The sequence below is a fragment of the Castor canadensis genome, chromosome 12 (genome assembly GCF_047511655.1).
Source record: "Castor canadensis chromosome 12, mCasCan1.hap1v2, whole genome shotgun sequence".
Taxonomy (NCBI): Eukaryota; Metazoa; Chordata; class Mammalia; order Rodentia; family Castoridae; genus Castor; species Castor canadensis.
The window spans coordinates 5,343,405-5,356,750 of NC_133397.1; the positions used below are offsets into that span (position 1 = coordinate 5,343,405).

The 13,346-nt window shown below is 47.2% G+C and overlaps 1 protein-coding gene across 6 annotated transcripts in view; it reads left to right on the plus strand.

The window, feature by feature from the left end:
* Rnf144a (ring finger protein 144A) overlaps positions 1–13,346 on the plus strand; it is a 114,712-nt gene that overhangs the window by 71,987 nt on the left and 29,379 nt on the right. For all 6 annotated transcript variants that reach the window (XM_074049104.1, XM_074049102.1, XM_074049100.1 and 3 more), the window contains 2 exons: positions 11,646–11,750; positions 11,897–11,957. In XM_074049104.1, the coding sequence (XP_073905205.1) occupies positions 11,646–11,750; positions 11,897–11,957 (166 nt within the window). The remainder of the gene's footprint in view (positions 1–11,645; positions 11,751–11,896; positions 11,958–13,346) is intronic.

A 13,346-nucleotide genomic window follows, 5' to 3' on the forward strand; every position in this document is an offset into this window, starting at 1 on the left:
GGCAGTGTAGTGCAGACTGCAGGGGCCTTTGAACTAGCTCCTGGGAAGCATGACCTGGTAGAGCCATCCCTGGGAAACCATGTACTTGTGGCATAGTGAGACCAGGACCAGAGGCCCTTGGTGAGGTTTCCACCAAATTCTAAAACATAGCTGTGACATAGTTGACAGGGACCAGGGACTCCAGGCCAACGGGCAGCATGGAGGTAGATAGAGCAAAGCACAGAATGCAGTAGGCCTTGTCACTTGCAGAGTGGCCACTCTAAGACCCCTGTATCCGGCCACAGCCACACAGGGAGTAGAAAGGTTGGATTCAGAGAGGGCTTAGGTTTTCCCTCAAGACTTTCCTCAAGACCTTTCCTGCACTGCCCATGGTGGTAGCCATGACTTGGCTGTTGTGTGGGGATCATGTGCCACTGCAGGAGAAGCACTCAACTGTGGAGTCATGAGTTTAGGCTCAGGCTCCAGTTGTCACTGCCGTTAGTGATAGGGCACCTAGGGGAAGTCCTTCAGCTCTCAGCGTCTCACTTCTCCACATCTAGGACAGTAAAGTGGGCTCCTCGTCTGTCTCTGAGTGCCAAGATTCATGAACTTTGTCCCGTGTCTGTCCCACTGTGTTTCTACCAGATTCTTCATGTACATGCAGGCTGCTCACCTCTGTGTCTTAAACCAGGAGCAGGCTCTCTGGTGTTCAGCTCAGTGGGATCTCCTCTTTGTGAGCTGATGGGTGGTTGTGGTGTCCCTGCCACCCTGTCCCAGGAGGGGGAGGAGAGAGCTAACAATAACTCCTGAAAAGCCACTTTTTTCCCCTGGGAATACTGCTAGCCTCATTAGCTATGTAGTCCTCAGGTCTTTACTGTGGGGGCAGCTGAGATGGGTGTACCTGCTGGCTAAGCCAGTGGCCTGGAACCTGACCCGCATCTAGGGGCCAGTCCCCTGGACCTCAAGACCAAGAGAGAGGTGGGTCCTGATTGGAGCTTAGAGTATGGCTTAGGAGGGGTAAGTCTGTACCTCACTCTGAATTTGTGCCTAGGGAAGTTCTTCATGTTAAGGGCTACCTGAGGGAAAGCCCCGGGCCTTGTCTATGCACTGCCCCCACCTATCTTTTTGACCCATGGCCTCAGTTTGCCACACGTAGTCATCCCATATTACTAGAAGCTTCCCAACCCTTCCACCATCTGGCTCTTAACTTTATATCCATTTGCCAGGTGTTGTGATTAGGTGTCCTTATCTAGATCCTGTGCTGCATGGTGTTATAAGAGCAGAGATGGGGTTTGTTTGTTTTCCATAAACTGACACATTGTGTCCCCTCAAAAAAAAGTTTGTTGATTGATTGTTACATACCTGAGTTCAAAAGGTTCAATGCATGTACGGACCAGGTTTTCCTAGCTCTGAGTTTATGATTACACCTGTAGCTGCCACTACTCTGTGGCTACCTCTTCCTGGAGAGGGATTGTCTTTAATGATAGGGCCATCAGGTCTAAAGGAAACTTAATTCTTTCTTCCTGTGTGCTGTCAGCCTGCCCTGTAAGAGGCAGGAAATAGTTTTCTAAGTGTTTTTAAGCTAAGGGTCCCATTGTTCATGTGAAAGGCTGGTGCATGAAGAATGGTCACAATCACTCTCTGTCAGGAGCCAAGGGTCATCTGGTCATTCCTGACTGCGTGCTGGCTCCTGGCCAGGGTTTGGGGGCCTTGAGGACTGTCTTTTCCATGGGCACGGACCAGGACTCTCCTCTGGGGTCTGAGAGGTGTAGAGATGGGGGGGTCTGATGATCAGGGTGGGAGCGGCATCTGTGTTGGCTTCCCAGGTGGGGAAAAGGCAGGACAGGCTGACTTCAGATTCTTGGGGTGGGTTCCAGGGCTGAACAGGGACCAGAGACCTGGTTTCCTAATACCCAGAGGCCTGCAGTGACTTTGTGTCCCGTGCCCAGAAAACCTTCCCAACCTGTGTGTCTTAAGATGGCACCTAGACTCCTCTGAGTCTCTACTGACTTGTCTCACAAGCCACAATCAGAGCGTTATTTTCATATTTACCTCGAGCTTTAGGACCCTTGATAGTAAAGAGGAAAACGAGTGACATTTGTTGATAGTTCCTGGTGTGCCAAATGCCTTACTGTGCCATCTCCCTGCTCCTAAAAGCCCATGGAATAGGCAGAATTCCCTGTCTCACAGAAGGGATCCCTCAGGTGGGAAAGGAAAAGGAGCCTGTTCAGGAATGTACCCTGGATGTGCCTTGATTCCTTGGTGCTTGTTCCTTCCATTAATATCCGCTCCTCTTTGTTGTTTACGTGGGGTATTGAACTGAAATGCTGTTAGTGAGTTTCACCTGCTCTTACACAAGTACACACACACACACACAATCGATATTCTTAATGGCATCATCCCTTTCTCTTACTGATGCCCTGAAAATTGTAACATGCAGCTGCGCCCCAGGCCAGTGGTTAGTCCTGTCAGTCTCTGTTTTTCAGAACCTTGGGTGAAGTAAAACAGTGTGATGAGAATCCTTCATTCAAGTCCAAGGCTTCATGCCCAGCAGAGAACTTCACTCAGAGCTTGCATGTGCTTTGGTTCTAAGGTTTGCAAACCAGCTGTTTAAGTTTCCTAATATATAGTATAAAATGCTTCAAGCGTGGAAGATGAGGGGCTCTGTGTGCAATTAACCAGGAAAAACACTCCATTTTCTGACAGCACAGGATAAATAACAAACCAAAGCATCACGGCCCAAGCTGCTGAATGCCCTTTGTGCAGTGACACCTGACATCTCCAGGACTTGAGTGTCAGGACGGGGTGTCTGCCCTTGTCACAGCTGGGGGCGGGCACAGTGCTTGAAGCCCTCACAGTGTCCGTGCTGGCCCAGAGGAGAGTCGGGGTCCTCTGAGACAAACTGCCGTTCTCCCCCTTGCTAGTCTGCTCTGATCAGTCGCCAGCCTCCCTTCCTTGCTGAGGCCTCTGGGGATGCCTTAGCAGCTGCTGGCCGCTCTGCACACACAGACCATCTCTCTGGAGCCTCCTTCCCCTCCTCTCTACCCTTGCCACCTGCCAGTCCAATAACAGCCTCTAAAATAGACACTTGCTCTTTTAAGTGGGGCTGAGGGGCCCGTGCTGCCGGTCATACTGTTGCTCACTAGCAATTCCCTATCTCATAGCAGTCCTTAAGAAAATGCTGGCTCTTCGTATTGCTTTGCCCAGAAACTTAGCACAGTGCCAAGTGCTGCTCAGGAGGCCTTTGCACCCCCACCTGGGGTCAAGGTCAGAGTCCCTTGTTACTCATCACAGGCCCAAGCACCTTCCTACCTGGGGAGGATCTGAATATCCACTTTCTCTCCCTGTGCTGAGGACTGTTCCATCCCCAAACTGGCCTCTCCAGTACCTGTTGAAGTTAGGTCCTGGAATCCTGCCCCAGTATTGGTCAGATACCCAAATGGATCACTTGCGGGTCTCCCAGCTCCTTCTTGTTCACAGAGTAACAAGCAAACAAACAAAACTCTTGGTTTTGCCATTTGATGGGATGATCCTCCATTGTCTGGAAAATTCTGATGTTTCCTAATGAGACTAGGTTTACAAAGAATCCCTGCTGTACTTTAACCCTCAGGTGTTACCAGTTCCGAGCACCTGCACATGTGTTCGTGTTGTTGCATTCTCAGACTTATTCTCATTGTACACTTCTGTCCTTTCTTTCCTCCAGCCTTCTTATGTTCCCACACATATAGAACCTGTCCAGTAGGAGCTAACCCAGGTTTTATCTGTTCGTTCTCTATTTTTGACAACCCACTTTGACACGGACTACATCTTTGGTTCCAGTAAATAAGTCTTTGTTGAAGGGATAAAATGGATGAGAACTCCCACTCCCTGCTCCTGATGTCTGATGTTATTTGTGTATCATCTACTCTCCACAGTGTCGCTATCTATCTATCAGTGGAAAGCCTTGCATTCCACTGGGAAGGCTTTGCCATGAATTCTTGGTTGGGTTAAATGCTAATTTTCACTCCTCATTGACTTTGGGTTTTTATATTCAACAAGGGGGAGGTGTGGGTCTCTCTCACTGCTTCTCCTTCAGCTTGTGCAGAAGAATAAGAAGTGAGGGGACTTCTCGCTGCCAAGGAGAGAATGGTGCACTATCTCTCAGGTTCCCTCTTCCCCAGCCATCCCTGCACCACTCCCCCACTACTCTGGAGGACAAAAGGGGCCTTCGTGGTTCCCTGGTTCTGTGAAGCAGCAAAATGCACAGGTTTTGATGTCAGTGTCTTCTTATGGCTGAAGAGGAGCAGTGAGAAGTCAACTAAATTCCCAAAGAGCCTCAGGGTGATCCGAGCTGGGTCATGCCATCTGACCATCACATCCTGGTCTCTTGATTGCACTGCCAGTAGCTCCAGCTGTTCCCTTTCCCCTTCAACTCCTTTCCCTTTTCTTATGCTGCCATTCTTCCAAGCAGGTCATCCTGAGGACATAGTTGCCGCCTGCTTCCCCTCATCCAGTGTGTGGCTGCATGCATAAGCCTCCTGGGGACAGCCACATTTTGATGGTCACTTTGATAGATGATGACATAGGTTGCATTATCCTGGAGCTGCCATCTTACAACCATTTCCCACAGCCTGGCACACAGTGCACTGATTGAGAGCCATCCCATCACCCTGAACCTTGAGCTGTGCCCTCCACTTAGGTTAGTCCTTAAGCTGCTGACCTTTCATTTGGCACATCCTCTGCAGACTCCTAGACTGCTCTCGGCTGTCCCCAGAAATAGCATCCTGATGCTCAGCATGCCCCGTTGTTCACTGGGTGCTTCCTGCAGTCAGCCACAAGCACAAACTGCTGTTGGAATGCACCCCTTCTGCCTCCCCATGTCCTGATAAGTTTTTGACTTAAATGGACTCAGCGTTGGAATGTGTGGTTCCTTCCTGTGACATGATCTTGAATAGACAGCATCTGTGTCCAGCCCTCACCTTCCTCAGTCCCGCCTCTATGGGAAATGGAGCTCCTGGGAGCTCCAATGGCTGTGCAGCGAGGGCTCTGTCCTTTCAGCCTTCACTCCTACTTCCATCACACCTTGCCGTGGAAAGGTGGCGCTCAGTGCTTCTGCTGAGTTGACCTCAAATTCCAGACAGGAGACAGACCTACAACCAACACCTCCCTCTTGGTGTCCTTAAACGAGAGTGTTTTTCACCAAATCTCTCAGTCCACATCTTCCCTGGGCACCTATAGTCACAGGCCCCTGTGTATGGCCTGGAAGGGTGACAAAGAGCTGAAGAAGTTACAGCTGCTCAGCTTCCTTCCAGTGTAGGACAAGATGCAGTTTGCCACCCAAAGGGGACAATGGGGTTCCCTTGGATAGCACATGGTGTGTCTTGACAAGAGACCATAGTCATTCCATTTTGGTATAGAAATTTTGCTTGAATAGAATAAGCTTGTTAAATGGGGGGGTGGTAGGGGAAAACTGAACCAGTATTTATATGGTTCTTTCTAACAAGGATAGTTTCTGCAAAGTAGAATCATTATCTTTGTTCTGCAGTTGAAGGAACTCATCTTAGACACTTAGGAAGAAGGTCCAGGGTAGAGCAGAGCTGGAAGCAGAGCCCGATCTTACCCCAAATGAAGCCAGTTGTGACGTGTGCTGGCTAGTGGCAGAGTCTTGGCTTCAGAGAGCCTAGGACACATTTGTTTAAGAGATGGAGGATCTCTGGGTTGGCAGCAGCAGAGTGTAACATAGATAGCAGAGCTTTGCGTTTTACAGGTAAAGTCTGGATTTACTTTTCTTCCAACAACTTTAGAGAAACAGCCTTCATAATTTGGACTTTGTAGCTTATGAGTGAAATCACATTCCTGTAGCCTCAAGGCCAGAAAAGACACTGGAGCTTGTGGATGGTTTGCTCTGGGTTTTTAAGGCTAACCAGTGACACTTACTCCTGGGGTTCCCAGGAAGCTGTCCTTTTAAGGGTGTGCTGGTCCACTGCCAGCACCCCTGAGGGCTCTGCGGAGACAGGCCCAGCCTTCCTTTCCTGCAGAGGGCCACGCTTGGCAACTCAGCTGCTTTGCAGTAATGCTGTATAGACAGCTCACCTCTGTGAGCTCTGTGTCAGGTCTCCAGCTCTTCTGCTGAGATGCAGAGCAATGTCTGTTGCCAAGTGTCTGCTCACCTGTATACCCATCCTTCCATGCTGAGCTGTGCTGCAGATTCATCACCCTTTGCTGCCAGCACTGTTAGGACGAGGAATAGAAAGATAAACAATGTGCCATTTAGTAGGAGAGAGACATCCACGGATCATCCTTTATTGATGGCTCCAGAAGTGGGAGAACACATGGAGGGTCCTGGTGATCTTATGAAGCAAAGTATGTCCAGCTCTGGAGCTGCAGAGCAATCCTATGTGCTACCCCCACTCCCCCCGGGGCAGAGGCTGATAGAGGAAGGCCCTGGCCTTTGTCCCACAGTTGGTAAGCAGGTGAGCCAGGATTCAAATCCTCTGTGGTCCCAGGACCCTTGATCCTTAAATACTGCTCTTTGGGATCAGATGCTGATCAGAGTACTGTTCATCTGGATCTACCTACATATGATGCTTACAAATCATGGTTCCTAATAAACTTAAGCCACTCAGTCACCTTTGAGCAAGTTTCTGGGTGCTTTCTCCTGTTGATAGGGTCATCAGTAGCCAGTAGGCCTTCCAGGAGGAAGTACTTGCTTCAGACTTGCTGCAGTCTTAGGCACAGCAGATGTGTCTCTGTGGCCCATTTTCCCTTGGCAGGAAGGCTCTGGTGCGGTGGAGGTACATTGGCAAATCAGCAAAGATATTTCCCCATCGGGTTTCAAAGAGTTGGAAGCCACAGTGGAAAATGAGATGTCTGGAATATTCTGTGGCTCTGCTGCTCCTCCTCCTTCCTCCCAAGAAAAGAGGCACAGCAGAAGCCTCTTCCTGGAATTCCTTTGTCTTTCTGGCCTTCTGTACTCCACCCAGGAGAGTCCCCTCTCCACCCCGAAGCCTCTAGTTAGAGCCTCACTACCCCTTGAGCATCCCCATCAGAGCAGGCGCACAGAGCAGGGCTGCATCTTCCTTCCATTCCAGACTCTGACTTCTCGCTGCCTGGGATCATGCTCTAGACTGACTCTGGCTTTGCCAGTTTAAAGTACATTTACTTTTTGTTCTATGCAAAAGTTTATGAGGTACTAGTAAATACTTAATAAATAATTGCATCTGAATGAGGTCCTCCCTCCCTCGCTTCCTCTTTCCTTCCCTCCCTTCTTTCCCTCCTTCCTGCCTTTCTGTTCTTGCTTTTGTTTTTGGAGGCAGAGTCTCGCTACGTATCCCACGCTGGTCTCAAATTTTTCCTCCTCCTTCAGGCTCCCAAGTGTTGGGATTACAGGCATGTACCACCCCACTGAAAGAATTCTTAATCGAGGAAGAGGTTGGGAAGAATTTTTAAAAAACAACAAAATTCGCCAACTTTGAGTCAGGCACACATGACTTGGAGCCCTACTGCCTGGACTTAGAAAACCTGACTTTGCACTGGGTTTTAACTTCCCTGAACCCTGGTTTTCACAGCTGTAAATGGCGTGATGACACCACTTACAATTCTCTTGCCTGTGTTTTGGGTTAACCTAGGCAAAGTAACTAATGTAGACTAGTACTTAAAAGGCTTTTGGCTACCAAAAGCTACCGATGTGATAAGCAGAAACTGTGTCAGTCTTTGCTTTGGGACTGCATATTTATTTTGCAGACGTTTCTCTGTTTACCTATTTTTTTTGTACTTATTTCAAGACATCTTTTTGCTATTAAATTGAAAAGCATGGTTTGTGAGTCATGACCCACTTTATATCTGGAAGGAGACTGTACTGTTTTCGATGGAGGCAAGAGCAGACACACAGACCCTCCTCTGTCTGTACACAATAAACAAACTGATATTCCCAGGACATATCATTGTAGGCTTTGAGCTCTAGTAGCATAAGAAATTCAAGGTTTGCTCCTGGCTAGCTTTCATCCAGATGTGACTCACACCTTGTTGCCATCTGCACACTGTTGAACAGTGGTGTCTAGAGACTTCCCTGGGGTTTACATTTCACACCGGTCTTAATTGTCACACTTTGCTTTTTAGGGAGAGCAATGTTCTGTCATTATCTGCTGCTCTGCCAGCATTGTCAGCGTTGTCAGCATTTCATTGGTTGAAGACATCCCAGTATCCCCCAGAGACCTGGTTTAGACAAATTGAATGACAGAAAGTAAAATAATGATCTTGTTGCTCAAGGTTTGGTGTTTTTATGCCCGTAACCACAAGAAACATATCACATGGATGGACAAATAACTTAGTTGGTACTGAGTACCAAGAATGGTGCCATGTGCTGTTATCTACTTTGCTTCTTAGTGTCAAAAAAGTCCAACAAGATGGGTATCCTTGTTGATCGTCTAGGGAGCTACGGCCCAAATGCATCAGTACCTGCTGCATGGCCTTGGGCAGAGGAGCCAGCATTGCTTGAGGCTGTGTGGCTGTACAGCTCCAAAGACCCCACGTGCTCTGCTACCTCCTTGTGTTCCCCAGATCACAAACAGGGCATTCCACTTCTCTACTAGCTGTAAACAGGTCATTGTGACAGCCCTTTGCTGTCCACTAATTCAAGTGGTATGAGGTCGTGACAGATCAGTGATGCTGCCCACAAAGGGGGCTGTGGCCCTAGGGAGTTTCGGTATGACTCCTGTTTTTCCTGGTCTTCCACTCTCCCTTATCTGGAAAAGGCTTTGCATTGGTGATCATGGGTTTGTGTCTAATGACTGCCATCTCATGCTCAGACAGCTCTGAGACTGGGCTCGTCCCAGGCACTACTCTGGAAGCTCTCTTTATAAGTGATGTTTAGCCAAAGGTAGGTGTGCCTGGGAGTGATCTGTGTTCAAGGCTACCACAAGTCTGCAGAACACCGACAGATCAAGAGAAAGCAGGCTGAGGGGTTAGAGCCTCTGCTCAGAATCACAGTGTTATAATTTCACATCATGGTGATGAACAAAAGCCTTGGGAGATAGCTCTGTTGGAGGATAGCCTTGATTTCCATTTTTTAAAGAAATTTCCATCTAGAGTCTACGATGAATGAACTACTGTTTTGCTAGAATGGAGAGAATTCTCTGTTCAGGTCAAATTGTTCTTTATGTACCAAGCATACATTCCTCTCCAAATATTCTGGGCTCTTTTAGAACTGCACTGGAAAGCACAGTAAAGTACCCCAGGTAGCAGATCAGGAAAATCAGGCTGGTAAGTGAGAATGAGCTTTTCCAAGCAGAAGAAGCAGGAACTGCATCTGACCATTGGTTAGGGCTTGTTCATTAATACAACCAGGCATTCTTGTAATGAAATCAGTGTACATTTTCAGGGGAAGGTAGTGAGTAAGGAAACACAGCTTATGGGTTTTTCTTGATGAAGTGCTATCATAGCATTTTAATAGTGGTCTTTTAATAATAAAATAGTGTTGCTTTAGCACTTCACTGGGCAACCTGGGACTCTGCTTCAAAGTGGATTTGGAATGCTGTTTTGAGGTGTCTAGTCTCTCTAGCGAGTGAGCCTGTCTGGGGAAGACCCTATCTCTTCATCTCCTTGCTATTCATCATGTGCTTTTTTGGGAAGCACTGCGTTTCTAAGACTAATATACTTTGTAAAGCAAGAGTAAATTAGTACTGAGAAAAGGCACGTAATCGTTTATATTAACTGTACCTTTGTCTTCAACTTCCTTTTTTTTGATTCGCTTCAGATTTTCCGTAGTTCCCCCTAGAAGGTAAGGTCTGTAGTTACTGAGATGTCACATGAAATATCACGATCGAGGGCTGAGAGTACAGCTGTATTCCCAGCAGGGAAAGTGTGGAGAGTGGATTATGAGAAGCCTGTGAGAACTGGACATAAGTAAGGTGAGATGCAGCTCAACAGCTTTTCCTAATCTGTAGGCCGACATTGGCACAGCTCTGGTCACAGAAGAGGAAAATGAAGAACAGCTGCTTCTTCTAAGTTATTTATGTTTGTTGAAGTAGGAACGCAGGTTTCTCCTTTTACAATGTCATGCCCCTCCTGGAGAACCGCTGCTCCACCCTGTTTACCACTGGGTATAAAAGACTCCCTGAAGGAGGATGTGAGGCTTTTTGCTTGGGGTTTTTGCTTTGAGCTTTTTGCTTTGAGGCCTTTGCTTTATGGGCTTTTGCGTCTGGCTTTTAGGGCTTTTTGGCTTTTTGGTGTGGGCAGCTTTTGGAAGGGAAAAGGATTGCTGAAGGGAAAAGGATTGCTGAAGGGAAGGTGCTGGAGAAAGACCGCTGAAGGAGGAAAATGAATTGAAAGAAGAATTGCTGAAGGAGAATTGCTAAAGGGGAATTGATAAGGGGAATTGCTAGCACATCTGAGGGCTGAGACTTTAAGAAAGCTAAAGAAAACTGTATACATAAGCTTTAGAAAAGCTAAGCTAAAGAAAAGCTAAAGGGAACATGGGGCAGTGCAAGTCTGGGGGCAAGGACTTTAAGAGAGATTATGCTAAAGAACAGCTAAGAGAAAACATGGGGCAGAGCGAGTCTAAGGAAAGAGGTTTTAAAGAATAGTGAAGCAAGGTTTTAAAGAACTGCGAAGGAATAAGGCCTTAAATAAAAAAGACAGAGAAAAGAAGTGGAGTAAATGAAGAGAATAAGAGAGAAAAGAAGCAATGAGGGTTGTGCGTCTCCACTGGAGCACCCAACACACCCAGTGCCACTTTCTGTCTGTCTGTCTATCCTGTGTCCTTTCTGCATCTCCTGTCGCCACCCATTTTGGTCCAGTTAGGTTCAGTAATAACAAGGGAGCTAGAGAAACAGCTTGCTCCAAGTGTGGGCACATTAGCTGAGGAAGCTTGGGTTCAAATCCAGGCTCTGCCTGTTCTGTCTTGGGGTGACATTCACATCTAAAAGATGAGTGGTCATACCTTTCTTGTCAGAGTGTTCTAAAGACTTAATCAACGAGTAGAAGGTCAGAATTTAGTTCAGAACCTGACACCTGCTATGCATTTGAGGACTGTCCTTTCTAGCCACACTTGCTGCCCATCTCGCTCTTAAGTCTTGGGTTTTGTGCTTGCTGACTCTGTGCTCTGGGGTCCCACTCCAATCTTAGCTCTGGGAACCAGCTAAGTCTGAACAGTCCCTGGTCAGACTAGGTACCCCATAAAAATTCAGCAAATAAATGAAACCCCAAAATCTGATGGTTTTATGAGGTATGCAGTGAAACTATAAAAGTGTAATAGAAGAAAGTGCTTGATTGTTCATTTTAAATTTTTTCTTTAATATTATTTATTTATTTACAGTATTGGGTTTGAACTCAGGACCTTACACTTGCTAGGTAGGCTCTCCACTACTTGAGTTACTCCACCAACCCTTTTGCAAGGATATTTCTGAGACAGGGTCTCACTTTATGCCCAGGATGGCCTAGTCAGGATCCTCCTATTTGTGCTTCTCTGCATAGCTGGAATGACAGGCACAGCCACCATGCTCCACCATTAGTTGAGATGAGGGTGTCTTGAACCCTGATCCTCCTAGTCTGCACATTCTGAGTAGTTAGGATTGCAGGAACGAGCCACCACACCCAGTCCTTGACTAGTCATTGTCTTGATGCATCATTGTGTCTTTGGCATCAAGAAAGTAAAGATGCTTATAGACTCTCCTCTGTTTTTCTTTTAGTGCCTGAAACAGTACGTTGAGCTCTTGATCAGAGAAGGACTGGAAACTGCGATTAGCTGCCCGGATGCCGCCTGCCCCAAACAGGGGCATCTCCAAGAGAATGAGGTACCTGAAAGTGAACCCATGTTTGCCACACGTGTGCTAACTCACCCCGCCAGCTCACGGGGCTGTGGCAGGTTCTGTGTGGGCTTACATTGCTGTTTTCCAGCCCTCAGCTTGTTACACAGCTTGTTCGTGTTTTTTTCTTTTAGATTGAGTGTATGGTTGCAGCTGAAATTATGCAAAGATATAAAAAACTGCAATTTGAAAGAGGTAAGTGGCCTGGTAAACCAGCCAGTTGTGATTCTTGTATCAGAAGGTGGATAACTTTGGGAGCTTCCTGGGGAGATATGGATACATCATTTTGAAACAGTTAAGAAGCTACAAGAGGAATGGAAAGGTGGGTGTAAAGTGAACTTCTGAAATTCAGCTGACATTTTGAACTCTCTGAATAGTTTGGAGGCCTGTTTGGTAGCAGGAAGAACTCATGAGACACATTTGCTTACAGGGGCTGGTTTAAACAATGCCATGGAACTTTAGTTTTTTCAGCCAGTTTAAGGTGTAAAGGTTTCAGGGCTAACCCCTTAGACCAGCCCTGAATTTAAAAATCCAAAAGGCGGGGAGGGAGGTCCTGAGGCTCAGTGTAGGTCACCTGCACTGGCATTGGCGTCTAGCCTGCTCTGCCTCCCTCCTGCTGCAGGCTGAGATAGTGGGCTGATAAGTAGTTGAATCTTGGGTCCCAGTATGTCACACACTGTGGAGCTGACACCAGAATGCTGTCTGTCTTCTAACTTTTAACTGTAGTGGGGTTAGGGACCAGATCACCCACCCATAGGTGCAGGCCCTGCACAGCCCTTTTCCCTGGCGTGGGCTGAATGCAGACCCAGGCCTCCTACAAGAGAGCCACGTGGAGTGACACAGGATGAGTGTGTGCCAAGTGGTGGAACTGTGTTTGGGGATCATACTGTTAAGGACTAAGACATGTTGTAAGTCCAGGAGATGCCTTAATTGATGCTCTTAAAGTATCCCAGGATCATAAAATGATATTTAAAAGAGGCTTGTGGATTCCATTGGCTTTCAAAAGATTCAAATGCATTCTGGGCTTCATCCTTACCTGGGAAGAACAGAGTGAGAGACACAATCCGGCAACAAGCCTGTAGAGCTTCCTCGGGGGCGGGGTGAGGAGGCACTGGGATCTCAGCACAGTTGGTACCTCTGGGGTCACTTTCTTCCTGGACATGCCTTTACTTCCAGCAGGGACACACTACTGAGCTATGGGCCAGAATGACGTGCTTACTTGAGAGCACTGTGAAGGTGCAAATGGGTGGCACAAGACCAGCAATGGACCAGAGCAAAATATCAGGATCCCTGTGGATTTAGGACTTTTGCAAATTCTTATTAAAGAAATGCCAAAGGTAACTTTGAGTCTTCTCAGAACAAAAAAAAAAAAAAAGCATAGCCAACTCCAAAATTCAAACAAGTGTTCTGATGATGGCTTTGAAATTTGTTCAATAGCTTATTTCTTCTTTCTTTTTGTTGGTTTGAACTCACTGACCTGAGCTTGCTAAGCAAGCTCTCTGCCACTTGAGCCATGCCCCCAGCCCATTTGCTTTTAGCATTTTTTTTTTTTTTTGCATTTTTGCACAGGCTGGTCTTAAAATC